The following is a 15,210-nucleotide window of genomic DNA, read 5'->3' as shown; positions in this document are numbered from 1 at the left end:
CACCAGAGTTTTGTACAGTTGCAGCATGACCTCCTGGCTCTGAAACTCAATCCCTCTACCAATAAAAGCTAACACACTGTACGCCTTCTTAACCCTATCAACCTGGGTGCCAACTTTCAGTGATCTATGCACATGGACACCCAGATCCCTCTGTTCATCCACACTACCAAGTATCTTACCATTAGCCCAGTACTCTGTATTCCTGTTTTGGATTTAAAAAAATAATACTTTGCATTTGTTTTCAGATTGTATGTCAGAAACTTCTGGAGTCATGAAAACAGGCTTCCAACTGGCACCCTGGACAGAATGATGGCTATTCTTGGATCTTTGTATTGCAACAAGATAGAGACCCAGTATCTCAGTATCGCCACCAATGTGCTTCTGGAAATGACAAGTCGCAGCCCTGACTACTGCCGTGAGATGTTTGAATATCCCCTATCTGAGTGCAAATTTCAAGTAAATACAAGAAACTTGTTTATATCATGTCAGTTTAGCTTTTCATCTGAATTTTTCCAGATTGAAGATGTCACGTAATTCAATTTTTTGAAAACTACAAATGCAACATTACTTGTATTGAAAAAATCTCCACAGACTTCAGAGTTCACCTATCTTATAAACTCTGATATAGAATAAAAATGCCTATTTATTTTCATTTATTTTGTATAAGAGTGGTGCTGGTTAAGGCCAGATTTTATTACCCTCTATTTTCAATTTGCGTATTGCTAATCAACTAGTTCACTTTTTTATAATATTTGTTTGGATTATTCATATAGCAACTCTGGCCAGATTTACTTGGTTCAGCTTGTTTTTTGTGTTTCTTCTTACTGTTACCTTACAAAATGTCCTATTTAACCAGAGAAACTCAAGAGGATCAGTAACACATCTTTCTGAAACTCACTCTAAAATCTGCTACAATTAGTTAATACCTTTTATTGTTGCATGCTTACTGTTCTGCAGCTGTTCCCACTGTGTTTATATGTGTGTGTGTGTATATATAGATGTATGTTTGCTCTTACAGTTATTGCCTTGTATTTTTTAAGGACTGTTGTTTAAAATAATCAGTGCTATAGAGGAACTGAGTTCAAGGGTGCAGAGGAGATTTACAAGGATGTTGCCTGGATTGGGGGGCATGCCTTATGAGGATAGGTTGAGGGAGCTTGGTCTCTTCTCCCTGGAGAGACGAAGGATGAGAGGTGACCTGATAGAGGTTTACAAGATGTTGAGAGGTCTGGATAGGGTAGACTCTCAGAGGCTATTTCCAAGGGCTGAAATGGTTGCTACGAGAGGACACAAGTTTAAGGTGCTGGGGGGTAGGTACAGAGGAGATGTCAGGGGTAAGTTTTTCACTCAGAGGGTGGTGGGTGAGTGGAATCGGCTGACGTCGGTGGTGGTGGAGGCAAACTCGTTGGGGTCTTTTAAGAGACTTCTGGATGAGTACATGGGATTTAATGGGATTGAGGGCTATAGATAGGCCTAGAGGTAGGGATATGATCAGCGCAACTTGTGGGCCGAAGGGCCTGTTTGTGCTGCGGCTTTCTATGTTCTATGTTCTAAGTTGAATGTTTATCTTATTTTGCAAATGGTTATTTATTGCATATCACTCATTGTTCTACAATCTGCACCTTTTTTAGGAATACAGCATTGATTCAAGTTGGCATCAACGGAGTAGAATTCTTACCCCATTGTTTGTGGAAACTCAAGTTTCACCAGGCAGTATTAGAAGCTCATCACAAGAAGCATCAGCTGCAGGTCAAAAGTCAATAGCTGGCCAAATTAGGGCTACCCTAACTCATTACGAGTTTACGCCAACGCAGAATCCTGGTAAGTGTTGTTGCATTTTAATTAGTGGTGACACTGTTTGGGGTACTAGTTATGTTACTGGACTAATAATGCAAAGAAAGTGACTTCAAATCTTACCGGTTTGAGAATTTGAATTCAGTTTAAAAAATATTTGATTAAATATAACATCAGTCAAAGTGCACGCACAACTTTCATGTTGTTGTTAAAAACCTAATTTGTCCATTAATGTTCTGAATGACACTGAAGGAAAGCCTTATTGGGTCTGGCCTACATGTGTTTTCAGTCCCCCACCTAAATGGTTGATTCTTGACTGTTCTCCAAAGTCACCAAGGAAACTACTCAGTTCCTTCACTGCCCATCTTCTCAGAGAAACTAAGTAATGGACAATAAATTCCCACCTTGCCAGATATCATGGTACCTAAAAACCGCAGCTATATTGTTCCAATTTGACTGTTTCATTGTTAGTAGGGTTCATCCGAATGCCCTTTTAACTTGACGACTTATATTTGAATTTGATCCTAAAACAAGTTCTTGACTTATGGGTTACTGCCTGAAGTTTTGATCTCCTTACTGAAGAATATTGCCATGGACAGAGTTCAATGAAGGTTCATTGGTCTGATTCTTGGAACGAGAGGATTGTCCTAAGAGGAGAGTTTGAATAGAGTAGCATAGGTCTATATTCTCTAGAATTTAGAAGAATGAGAGGTAATCTAACTGAGCCATAAAAAATTCTTAAAGGGCTTCATAAAGCAAATGTTGGGATGTTGTTTCCCTGGTTGAGGAATATAGAACTGGGTCCACAGTCTCGGAACAAATGGCTAGCCGTCTGGGACTGAGATGAGGAGAAATTTCTTCACTTCACTCAAAGGATTGTATATCTTCGGAACGACACAGTTGCACAGTGGTTAGCACTGCTGCTTCACAGTGCCAGGGACCTGAGTTCAATTCCGACCTTGGGTGACTGTCTGTGTGGAGTTGCACGTTCTGCCCGTGTCTGCGTGGGTTTCTTCCCACAGTCCAAATAAGTGCAGGTTAGGTGGATTGGCCATGATAAATTGTCCCTCAGTGTCTAAGGTTGTGCAGGTTAGGTGGATTAGCCATGCTAAATTGCCCCTTAGTGTCCAAAGATGTGCAGTTTAGGTGGATTGGCTATGATAAATGCGCGGGGATAGGGCAGAGGAGTGCCCGAAGTAGAGTCCTCTTTCGGAGACTTAGTGCAGATCCGATGGGCCAAATGGCCTCCGCCTGCATTGTAGGGATTCTATGATTATATGAGAGGGATTCGATGAATTCCCTGCCCCCAGGAACTATGGATGCTTAGTTGTTGAGTATATTTAAAACAGAAATCAGTAGATTTTTGTGTACGGAGAGATTCGGGAGACTGAGCTGGGAAGTGTAGTTGAGTTAGAAGTTCAGCCTTGATCTTATTGAATAATAGAGCAGGCTCAGATGGTCAAATACTATCCTCTTGCTCCTATTTTTGATGTGCTTATCAGATTTCCTAAGTTGGCGATAGTGAAAGACTGTTTGAGACATGTCTAGCTTTGTCTGACAAATAATATTCTAAATGTGGGAGTTGAGTATTATCCGTTTGTTTATATTTGATATCTCTCTCCAGGTGCATGGAATTTTAATTGGTTAACAGGGAATAGTTTGGACACCTTTGCGGAATACTCCCTCCCTTCCTCAGAATCTGTATCCTCTTCATTGCTTGTGTATTCTAAACGGAGCGAGAGGCAACACAGAGCAGCAATGAAGCCTGTTGGTCCAGACTTTGGCAAAAAGAGACTTGGCGTGCCAGGAGATGAAGTTGACGGTAAAACAAAAGGTATCATCAATGACATTTAGTATTGTTACTGTATTTTGAATAACCACTCTAAATAAGTGACGAAAACAAGTACCTCAAAATTCCATGCATGACTATATCCGATTGTTGATGGGAGGACATTACTACAGAATGAAGCAGTTTTGTTTTGCCTGGAAGTTATTTATGAATCATTAAATAATAAACTTATATTTTTCAGCATGATGATAATATTCAGGGGAATCTGTGTGGCATAATTGCATATCTCACTCATAAGAAATTACTGAATGGTTGTTCCCCCTTGCCTTCCTTCCATGGTCTTCCATCTTGTCCTGGACTTTCTCCAATCTATTTTGGCTTCATGCCAAACTGCTTCCTTGCTTTGAACTTCTGCTTACCTTTCAGCATCAGGTTTGCCCCCTCATCTTTTGATTCTATTTAAGTAATTAAATAACATCTATTTAAATAATACTTTTTCTGGTCCAAAATGAAAGAATATGGAGACAAGGCAGATGGATGGGATTAAGATAGAGATCAGTCATGATCTCATTGAATGGCAGAACAAGCTTGAGGGGCTGATCCTATACAAGGAAAGAAAAGGAGTAGAAAACCAATAGAATGATACAGGGACACAAAAAATTAGAGAGTGAGTAAAACAGAGAAGCATTAGGAAGATGAAAATGAATATTTAATTGTAAACAATGCCATGGGTGATCAACTCTCCTCTTTTTATACGTTACAACAGTGGCTGACCAGAGGGCAGACATCCTACGCCTGAGGCGGAGATTTCTCAAAGATCGTGAGAAACAGAACCTGATCTTTGCCAGAAGGAGCATTCAAGAAAAGCATCTGGCAAAGGTAATTCAGCTTAATGTCTTTGAAAAGTGCTTCAGCTAAAGTAACATTTAAAATGTTGTCATCCCTTAGGTATTTTGTTCCTAAAACATGTTTACTTTATTGCTGTCCCCTCAGTGTCTGCAGGTTCACAGAATGAATTGGAAATACTTTTGACACAAACATATCATCAACTGGGACAATCCAAATGTTTGTTGCACTATAATATATTGATGTACTTCAGTATGTTAGATCAAATTCTGTTTATTTCAAAATAATTTGTTCTGCATTATCTGCAAACAATCAAAAATAAAGTAGGAATGGTTGATTTTGAATAACACCTCCAGGAATTCTACACTAGTTGGTTAAGCCAGAATAACCATTGAAATTATAGACCTTTATATTTTATTAGCAGCAACATTGAACTAAACTTAATTATGGGTAATGGTCTGTTTGTTTGAATGTTGTTTACATCTATGGGCTGTAAAACATGAACTTGCTTTAAAGAACAAAGCAAAATACAGCTCAGAAACAGGCCCTTTGGCCTTCTAAGCCTGTGCCGATCATGATGCCCTAATTGAACTTTAAAAAAACCTTCTGCCCTTACTTGGTCCATATCCCTCTATTCCCTCCCAATCCATATACCCAACCAGATGCCTCTTAAATGTTGCTAATGTTCCTGCTTCCACCACCACCACCTCTGGCAGCGCATTCCAGGCACCCACCACTCTGTGTGGAAAAACTCCCCACACACATCTCCCTTAAACTTTCCCCCTCTCACATTGAACCTGTGCCCCCTTGTAATTGACATTTCCACCCTAGGAAAAAGCCTCTATCTATCCAGTCGATTACATATTGCTCTTCAAGTTTCACCCATGTAGCTTGATTTCCTGAACCAGATACAAATTTCTTCTAACTTTTAAAGAATTTTTTTTGTGGGGGGTTAACAATGCCATTTTTGATATGCAGCAGCATGATCCCAGTGTTGACTTGTTAATGCCTCTAATTGGACACAGAGTGCTATCTTTCTTTTACTGCTACCAGGAAAAGAGAAATTTAAAAGTTGTTGGACTAAGACCTCTTCTTGTTCCAGGCACTGTTATACCTCACTGAGAATGTGACCCTGAGGAGCTGTAATTAATCACAGCAAGATTTGTAATGAATAAGTTTTTGCATTTGAATCAGATTCCTCAATGCTATTTAATGTTTTTGGTAATTATTTAAAGTAAAAAGGTTGGCAAATGCATTCTAATTTTGCAGAGGGAGTTCAGATGGTTGCAGGGAGGTATTCATTACAAATATTGATGAGAACAATTTCACCTTAAAAGCTTTTAAAGAAATAGAAAAAGGCTAAAGGAATCCCCGGGGGGTGAAGAAATGTCTCTAATGAGTCATGGATATTGTTCATTTTAATCTTTGCTTCACTGGAAAGACACTACTAACTCATTAGGAGGTTACTCCAAAGTACTTTTTTGCCATTGTACTGAATAAAAATACAGTTTGACGATCATAACTTAATTTGGTAGGATAAACCAGCAGGCTATTTGCATTAAACATTGCTTCATATTTTTCCAGGAAATGAAAACTGAACAGAAGATGAAACGTGATGCACAGGTCACTCTGTACAGATGTTATCGTGTTGGAGATCTGCCTGACATTCAGATCAAATTCAGTAGTTTAATTGCCCCATTACAGGCGCTAGCTCAGGTCTGTAAATAAAATCCCAATGACTTTAGCCTGTCTAAATAAGTCAATTTTAGCTGACAAGTATTTGCTAATTTTCTTTTGACAAATTTATTTTTCTATATCTTTACCATTAACTTGCAGCATGTTCAATAACTTTGCAAAATGTTTATTTTGGACCATAGAATATTTCTTGATTTTAGTATTTACTCCCACTGCATATAGAATCGCTACAGTGCAGGAAGAAGCCATTCGGCCTGTCGAGTCTTGACTGACTCTCTGACAGAGCATCCCACCCAGGCCTCTATCCCCTCCACCATGACGTAATCCTGCGTATTTACCCCGTTAACCCCCCTAACCTAACTAAGGGACACTAAGGGAAAATTTAGCATGGCCAATCCACCTAACCTCTACATCTTTGGAGTGTAGGAGGAAACTGGAGCACTCGGAAGAAACCCACACAGACACGGGGAGAAAGTGCAAAATCCAAACAGTCACTCAAGGGCAGAATCAAGCCCTGGTCCCTGGTGCTGTGGGGCAGCAATGCTAGCCACTGTGCCACTACCTGAAATTGAAATGATAGGTAAATTACTTCTGAAAGTTTTTTGTCTTCAGGATAATTTGTGTGAAAATTTATGATAGCTTTTGTGTAAAGCTGTTTCAATGACTGCAGGCTAAGTTACATCTATGGTTTTTAAAAAAAATGGTGATAAATAGCCAGGGAATGGTGAAGAATTTGCAACTATAGAAGGTAAAGAAATATAAAATTTGGGCAATTCTTCTTCAGGATTGTCTGCATTCGTAAAACAATGTCAATCAAACCCAACCTTCCGAGCAGCACCACATTTGGAATGAAGGCCCAATGTAAACGATCTTTTCAAAATCTTTAAGGGGTGCTGTTTGTAGCAGCACTTTGTTACATCATGTTGGAGAGAGATTGCAGCTGAGATTCATGCAGCTGAAAGAGTCAATTTGACTCTTCTTTCCTGTGTCAGCTCTTAGCTAAATCTGGTTGGAGGATGAACTCTCAAGAAGTACCTACAGAATGTACATCAGAATTTGTAATTGTTTTGCAGAAAGACCATTCACTTGCTAAACAACTTTTCAGTTCACTGTTTTCTGGAATTCTCGGAGAAGTGAAAAAATCTAAAACAGCTGCTGAAATAAGGGACATTGCAAAAAGGCTCATGGAACATTTCAGTTGTTTACTGAATAGTACAATTTTGTGTTTCCCACCCTTTGTAACCTGCATTCAGGTGAGAAAAATGGCTGCTTAATATATTATTGCTTATTGATTTACTAATTACAATTTTAAATCAATTTTGATTTGATTTATTATTCACATGTATTGACATATGGTAAAAAGCATTGTTCCTTATGCGCTAAAAAGACAAAGCATACCATTCATAGAGTACATAGGGGAGAAGGAAAGGAGGGTGCAGAATATGCTATTACAGTCATTGGATGTAGAGAAAGATCAACTTAATATCAGGTAGATCCATTCAAAAGTCTAATGGCTGCTGGAAAGGTGCTGTTCTTGAGTTGGTTGGAGACTTTTGTATCTTTTTTCCCAACAGAAGAAGGTGGAAGAGAGTATGTCCAGTATGTGGGGTCCTTGATTGTGCTGGCTGTTTTTCCGAGGCAGCAGGAAGTGTAGATGGAATCAATGGATGGGAGGCTGGTTGGCATGATGGACTGGGATATGTTCACGACTCTTTGTAGTTTCTTGCGATATTGGTCATAGCAGGAGCCATGCCAAGCTGTGATACATCCGGAAAGGATGCTTTCTATGGTGCATTTGTAAATGTTGGTGAGAATCGTAGCGGACGTGCCGAATTGCCGTAGCCTTCTGAGAAAGTAGAGGCATTGGTGGCCTCCCTTAACCACAGCGTCAGCGTGGAAGGACCAAGACAAGTTGCTGGTGATCTGGAAACCGAGAAAGAACAAAGAAAATTACAGCACAGGAACAGGCCCTTTGGCCTTCCAAGCTTGCACCGACCATGCTGTCTGACTGAATTAAAAATCCCTACCCTTCCGGGGACTGTATCCTTCCATTCCCATCCTATTCATGTATTTGTCAAGATGCCCCTTAAAAGTCACTATTGTATCTGCTTCCACTATCTACCCCGGCAGCGGGTTCCAGGCACCTACCACCCTCTGAGTAAAAAAATTTGCCTTGTACAACTCCTTTAAACCTTGCCCCTCGCACCTTAAACCCATGTCCCCAAGTAATTGACTCTTCCATCCTGGGAAAAAGCTTCTGACTATCCATTCTGTCCATGCCCCTCATAAACTATCCGGTCACTCCTCAACCTCTGTCGTTTCAGTGAGAACAAACCAAGTTTCTCCAACCTCTCCTAATAGCTAATGCCCTCTATACCAGACAACATCCTGGTAAATCTTTTCTGTAGCCCCTCCAAAGCCTCCACGTCCTTCTGGTAGTGTGGCGACCAGAATTGAACACTATATTCCAAGTGCGGCCTAACTATAAGGTTCTATAAAGCTGCAACATGACTTGCCAATTTTTAATCTCAATGCCCCGGCCAATGAAGGCAAGCATGCCGTATGCCGCCTTGACTACCATCTCCACTTTCAGTGACCTGTGTGCATGTACAGATCCCTCTGCCTATCAATACTCTGAAGGGTTCTGCCATTTAATGTATATTTCCTATCTGTATTAGACCTTCCAAAATGCATTACCTCACATTTGTCCGGATTAAACTCCATTTGCCATCTCTCCGCCCAAGTCTCCAACCGATCTATATCCTGCTGTATCCTCTGATTGTCCTCATCGCTATCCGCAAATCCACCAACCTTTGTGTCGTCCACAAACTTACAAATCAAGCCAGTTATATTTTTGTCCAAATATATTTTCCTCCAAACTTAAAGCTCTCGACCATTTCCACTTAAAGTAGACAGGGGCATGTCCTCCGGAGTGTGCAAGCATTCTTATTATGAAACTTTATTGATGCTCTGCTGTCAAATCTTTGAAAGCTGTTAAATTTATAAAGCTTCTTAAAACTGATTATTGCAATAATATAGATTTATCGGCTATATTTCCAAATTGGTTGGTTAGGTGTTTAATTTTCATGGCATGTCTTGTTCCTGTAATTATCTCAATTATGTTGTATATCAGTTTCTGTGTTTGAATGGTGCTTATGTTAATTCAGATGCTTCAAAGTGTTTTAGATTTAGGAAGAAAAAGCAATGGATTGAGAGGGAAGGAAAATGGCCAAGGTTTACGATGGAGTGCCGCAGGATTCTAAGATTTTTAAAAAGAGGGAGAGATGCAGCAGGGTGGAGAGAGCTGGTTATGGAGTTCCAGAGGTCAGGCATCTGGTGGTCGAACGATCAGCCACCAGTGGTGAAGTGAAGAACGGAGTATTCTGAGTAAAGTTAAAGGCTTGGAGGGTTCAAGTAAGGATTTAAAGGCCTCCAGAGATAACTTCAAGTATAGTGGAGTAGGCCATGGAGGATTTAAAAGTGTGCTAAGACTCCTGAGGTCAATTCACTGGGGAATGGTGAAATGGTTGAGTTTTGAGAGGATGACGTTGACTAGGCTGTAGATCTTCACGTGTGTGTGGATACAGGTCGCAGCTTTTTAATTTTCTAACATTGTAAGATTGAGGTGGGAAACTGATGGGAATATAGATCATTTAGCCCCTTGAACCTGCCATTCAATGAGATAGTGACCATGATGTGATCAAACTCTGTACAGCCACCGTTGGCCCATAATCCTAATGGATAATAAAAATCTATCAATCTCCCAGTTAAAATTTACAATTGAACTGGCATCAATTGCTGTTGGCAGAAGTGAGTTCCAAACTTCTGCCAGTCATTGTTTGTAAAAGTGCTTCCCAATTTTATTCCTGGGTCTAACTCTAATTTTAAGACTATGGTTCCCCCCATTCTCCTTCCCCCCCCCCCCCCCCCCCCGCCACACCCCCATTCTAAACTTAGCAGTGAAAATAATTTCTCTCTTTCTACATTATCTGTTCTGAATATCCGTAAACTTTGAAAAAAATCATCCCTTAATTTTCTAAGTTTCATGGAATACAACTCTAGTTGGTGTAATCTCTCCTCATCACTCAACCCTTCGAAGTGAGGTATTCTGGTAAACCTACACACTGCACTCGCTCTAAGGCCAATATATCCTTCCTACTGTGTGGTGCTCAGAAATGATCACAGTGTTCCTGGGGAGGTCATCCACAGCCTTGATTAGCTGAAAACATGACTTCTGTTTCCTTTATACTAGACCTTTAAATATAGAAGCCAGCATTCTATTAGCTGCTTAATTTTTTTCTATACCTATTCATGATATTTTAATGATGTATGTACCTGGACACCCCAAGGCACTTTGGACCTCTGCTCTACCAAGCTTTTTACCATTTCAGTCCAGAATGGATGACTTTACATTTTGCTACATTGAGCAGCATTGTGGAAAATGGATTTCATTCACTAAGTCTGACAGTTTCTACTTGTAATTTTATACTTCCATCTACAGTGGATACAGTACCACCTATCTTGTGCATTGGCAAAGTTGTGCCTTACACAGATCTAAGAGAGGCAAAGTGAAGCATTTTTGTGGATTGAACATATCTGATAATGTGTTAGGTCATCAACTTTGCTGACTGTACAGTTCAGACATACATGGGAGCCAAAGAGAAAGACTTTGATTCAGTCAACAATAAACTTATGAAGAAAATGCTGGAAAATCTCAGCAGGTCTGACAGCATCTGAGGGAAGAGAATAGAGCCAATGTTTCGAGTCCAAATGACCCTTCATCAGAGCTGACAGCAAAGAGAATCAACAAGAGATTTATACTATTTGGGGGTGGATGAATGCGGCAAATGGAATGTAAATGAGGATACAGAAGGCTGAAAAGGTGCTAAAAGTGTCCATTCGGTGATCAGAATGCGTGAATGGCAGAACAGAAGTAGAGATAGAGAGTGCCTGGGGATAATGGCAGTTGCCTGAGCAAGGAGAGCTAGAATGGAGAAGTGGAAAAATGGAACTGAGAAAGAAGGATGATAAAATGGATGAATGAGATGAAACGAAATTAAATTTTAAAAACTGGAAATGGGGTGAAGGTGGAGGAGAGATTTCATGTTCTGAAGCTGTTGAACTCAATGTTTAGTCCAGAAGTGCCTAATCAGAAGATGAAGTGCTCTTCCTCCAGTTTATGTTGGGGTTCACTCGAGCATTGCAAATGGCCAAGGACGGACATGTGGACAGGAGAGCAGGGTGGTGTATTGAAGTGTCAAGCGACAGGAAGGTCTGGATCCTGCTTGCGGACGGACTGAAGGGTTCAGCAAAGCAGTCACCCAGTCTGCATTTGGTCTCTCCGATGTAGAGTAGACCGCATTGGCAGCAGCAAATGCAATAGACCACATTGAAGGAGGTGTATGTGCAGCTCTGCTTCACCTGGGACAATGAGCAGGGAGGAGGTAAAGTGGCAGGCATTGCACCTTCTACGATTGAATGGGAAGATGCCGTGGGCAGGGGATGAGGTATTGTAAGAGTGTACCTCTACCTCGCAGAGGCTGAGTGCCAACTCTCAGATGCTTCCTCCTACCTCACTCTCCACCACGACCCGACCACCGAACATCAAGCCACTGTTTCCAGGACAGCCAATGACCTCATCTCCTCTGGACATGTTCCCTCCACAGCCTCCAATCTCATAGTCTCCCAACCCTGGACAGCCCGTTCCTACCTACCTCCCCAAAATCTACAAACAGGACAGCCCGGTAGGCCCATCATGTCAGCCTGTTCCAGCCCACTGAACTCATTTCCTTCTATCTTGACTCCATTCTCTTTTCTCTTGTCCACTCCCTTCCCACCTACATCCGCGCTTCTTCCAATGATTTACACCACATCAACGACTTCCAGTTCCCTGGCCCAAACTACCACCTCCTCACCATGGATGTCCAATCCCTCTCCACTTCCATTCCCCACCAGGATAACTTCAAAGTTCTTCACTTCTTCCTCGAACAGAGGTCTGAACAATCCCCATCCACCATCACTCTCCTCCATCTGGCTGAACTGGTTCTCTCACTCAACAATTTCTCCTTTAACTCAGCTCACTTCCTCCAAATAAAAGGTGTGGCTATGGGCACTTGCATGGGTCCCAGGTATGCTTGTCTCTTTGAGTAATGTGGAGCATTCCCTGTTCCAGTCCTAGTCCGGCCCCCTCCCACAACTCCTTTATCGGTATATCAACAACTATTTTGGTGCCGCTTCATGCTCTCATCTGGACCTGGAAAAATTTATCAATTTTGCTTCCAACTTCCACCCCTTTATCATCTTCACATGGTCCATCCCTGACACTTCTCTTCCCTTCCTTGACCTCTCTGTTTCCATTTCTGCTGATAAACTGTCCACTAGTATCCATTACAAGCCCACCAACTCCCACAACTACCTTGACGACAGCTCTTCACACCCACATCCTGTAAGGACTCCATCCCATTCTCTCAGTTTCTTCGCCTCCGCCGTATCTGTTCTGATGATGCCACTTTCCAAAATAACGCTGCTGATATGTCTTTCTTCCTTCCTCAATCAATCGTGGCTTTTCACCCACTGTGATTGACAGGGCCTTCAAACTCGTCCAACCCATTCGCCGGGCCACTGCTATCATCCCCCTCCACTCCCTCCCAGAACCAGGATAGGGTCCCCCTTGTCCTCACTTTTCACCCCACCAGTCTCCACATTCAAAGGACATCCTCTGCCATTTCCACCAACTCCAGCATGATGCTCCTACTAAACACATTTTCCCCTCCGTTCCTTGTCAGCATTCTGCAGCGACTATTCTCTCCGGGACATCCTGGTCTACTTCTCCATCACACCCAACACCTCACCTCTTGCCCACGGCAATTGTAGAAGATGCAACACCTGCTCCTCCGTCTGCCAGCAGGATCCAGACCTTCCTGTCGCTTGCCACTTCAACACACCACCCTGTTGTCCTGTCCACATGTCCGTCCTTGGCCTCTTGCAATGTTATAGCGAACCCCAACACAAACTGGAGGAATAGCACCTCATCATCTGATTGGGCACTTCTGAAGTGAACATTGAGTTCAACAACTTCAGAGCATGGACTCTCTCCTCCACCTTCATTTTCATTTTTAAAAATTTCATTTCGTTTCATCTCATCCATCTATTTTGTCATCCTTTCATCCTTCTTTCTTAATTCCAGTTTTCTTCTACTCCATTCCAGCTCTCCTTCTTGCCCCCTTCTCTCCCAACCTTTTCAGGGCAACTGCCACAACCCCCAGGTACTCCCTTAACCACTTGTACCTCTGTTCTGCAATTCACGCATTCTGATCACTTAATGGATACTTTGGCAACTTCTCAGCCTTCTGTATCCTCATTTATATTCCTTTTGTTGCATTCCCCCACCTTCATAGTATAAATCTCTGCTGATATTCTTTGCTCTCAGCTCTGATGAAGGGCCATTTAGACTAGTCTGTACCTTTAAGACCTGGCTGGCTTTAGGGATTCGCATTCTAATCAGTATTCTGCAACTTGATTTTGTGTCTCTGTGCACTGTTTGAGAGCACATTTCCACTCCATGTGATGAAGGAGCAGCGCTCCGAAAGCTTATGGTATTTGCTACCAAATAAACCTGTTGGACTTTAACCTGGTGTTGTGAGACTTCTTACTGTGTTCACCCCAGTCCAACGCCGGCATCTCCACATCATCTCCACATCTATTCTCTCCCCACAGATGCTGTCAGACCTGCTGAGATTTTACAGCATTTTTTGTTTTTGTTTCAGATTCCAGCATCCTCAGTATTTTGCTTTTTAACAATAAGCTGTTGTTTATCCCTGGTCTTAATGGTGGATGGACAGATTAAGTGTTGCAGCACTCTTTGCATCAGTGGCCTATATGTGTGGAATGACTTCTTGATTCTGGATAGGAAGTGTCACAAATAATAAAGAAGGAGGATCTTGATTCCCTCGAGAATCAAACAAATTGCTGCAACACAGAGGAGAGACAGAAGAGAATATTGTTAAAGAAGGGGGATAGGACAGAAGGAGAACCATGGTAACAGTCACATGTTTGTAATTTTAGGTAGTGGAGTTTCAGTATTCTGTGCAGGGCCGAAACTAGATTGAAAGCTGCTGAAAAATGATGGGTGGGAATATACTTGTGTGGTAACACTTTCCAGAACATTGGAAGTAAAGGAAAGATATTATTCAAATTGGTAGTTTGGGGTGATGGGGAGGTTTAGGGTAATTTGGGGGTGATGGGGAGGTTTAGGGTAGTTTGGGGGCGATGGGGGGGTTGAGGGTAGTTTGGGGGTGATGCGGGGGTTTAGGGTAGTTTGGCGATGATAGGGTTTAGGGTAGTTTGGGGATGATAGGGTTTAGGGTAGTTTGGGGATGATAGGGTTTAGGGTAGTTTGGTGGTGATGGGGGGGTTTAGGGTAGTTTGGGGGTTTAGGGTAGTTTGGGGGTGATGGGGGGGGTTTAGGGTAGTTTGGGGGTGATGGGGGGGTTTAGGGTAGTTTGGGGGTGATGGAGGGTTTAGGGTAGTTTGGGGGTGATGGGGGTTTAGGGTAGTTTGGTGGTGATGGGGAGTTTAAGGTAGTTTGGGGGTATGGGGAGGTTTAGGGTCGTTTGGGGGGATGGGGAGGTTGAGGGTAGTTTGGGGGTGATGGGGGTTTAGGGTAGTTTGGGGCTGATGGGGAGGTTTAGGGTAGTTTGGGGGGGGTTGAGGGTAGTTTGGGGGTGATGGGGGGTTTAGGGTAGTTTGGGGATGATAGGGTTTAGGGTAGTTTGGGGATGATAGGGTTTAGGGTAGTTTGGGGATGACAGGGTTTAGGGTAGTTTGGTAGTGATGGGGGGGGTTTAGGGTAGTTTGGGGGTGATGGGGGTTTAGGGTAGTTTGGGGGTGATGGGGGGGTTTAGGGTAGTTTGGGGGTGATGGAGGGTTTAGGGTAGTTTGAGGGTGATGGGGGGATTTAGGGTAGTTTGGTGGTGATGGGGAGTTTAGGGTAGTTTGGGGGTATGGGGAGGTTTAGGGTCGTTTGGGGGTATGGGGAGGTTTAAGGTAGTTTGGGGGTGATGGGGGTTTAGGGTAGTTTGGGGCTG

At 42.3% G+C, this 15,210-nt stretch overlaps 1 protein-coding gene across 8 annotated transcripts in view; it reads left to right on the top strand.

The window, feature by feature from the left end:
• prkdc (protein kinase, DNA-activated, catalytic subunit) overlaps positions 1 to 15,210 on the top strand; it is a 219,777-nt gene that overhangs the window by 132,362 nt on the left and 72,205 nt on the right. For all 8 annotated transcript variants that reach the window (XR_013498316.1, XM_078216124.1, XM_078216123.1 and 5 more), the window contains exons 57-62: positions 246 to 456; positions 1,632 to 1,821; positions 3,419 to 3,628; positions 4,350 to 4,462; positions 6,014 to 6,145; positions 7,198 to 7,377. Coding sequence is in view for 7 of the 8 variants with exons in the window: in XM_078216124.1 (XP_078072250.1) it covers positions 246 to 456; positions 1,632 to 1,821; positions 3,419 to 3,628; positions 4,350 to 4,462; positions 6,014 to 6,145; positions 7,198 to 7,377 (1,036 nt within the window). In the remaining variant the exon portion in view is untranslated. The remainder of the gene's footprint in view (positions 1 to 245; positions 457 to 1,631; positions 1,822 to 3,418; positions 3,629 to 4,349; positions 4,463 to 6,013; positions 6,146 to 7,197; positions 7,378 to 15,210) is intronic.

Source organism: Mustelus asterias, chromosome 7, assembly GCF_964213995.1.
Source record: "Mustelus asterias chromosome 7, sMusAst1.hap1.1, whole genome shotgun sequence".
Taxonomy (NCBI): Eukaryota; Metazoa; Chordata; class Chondrichthyes; order Carcharhiniformes; family Triakidae; genus Mustelus; species Mustelus asterias.
Note: the sequence above shows the minus strand (reverse complement) of the source record. Positions and strands in the feature narration are given on the sequence as shown.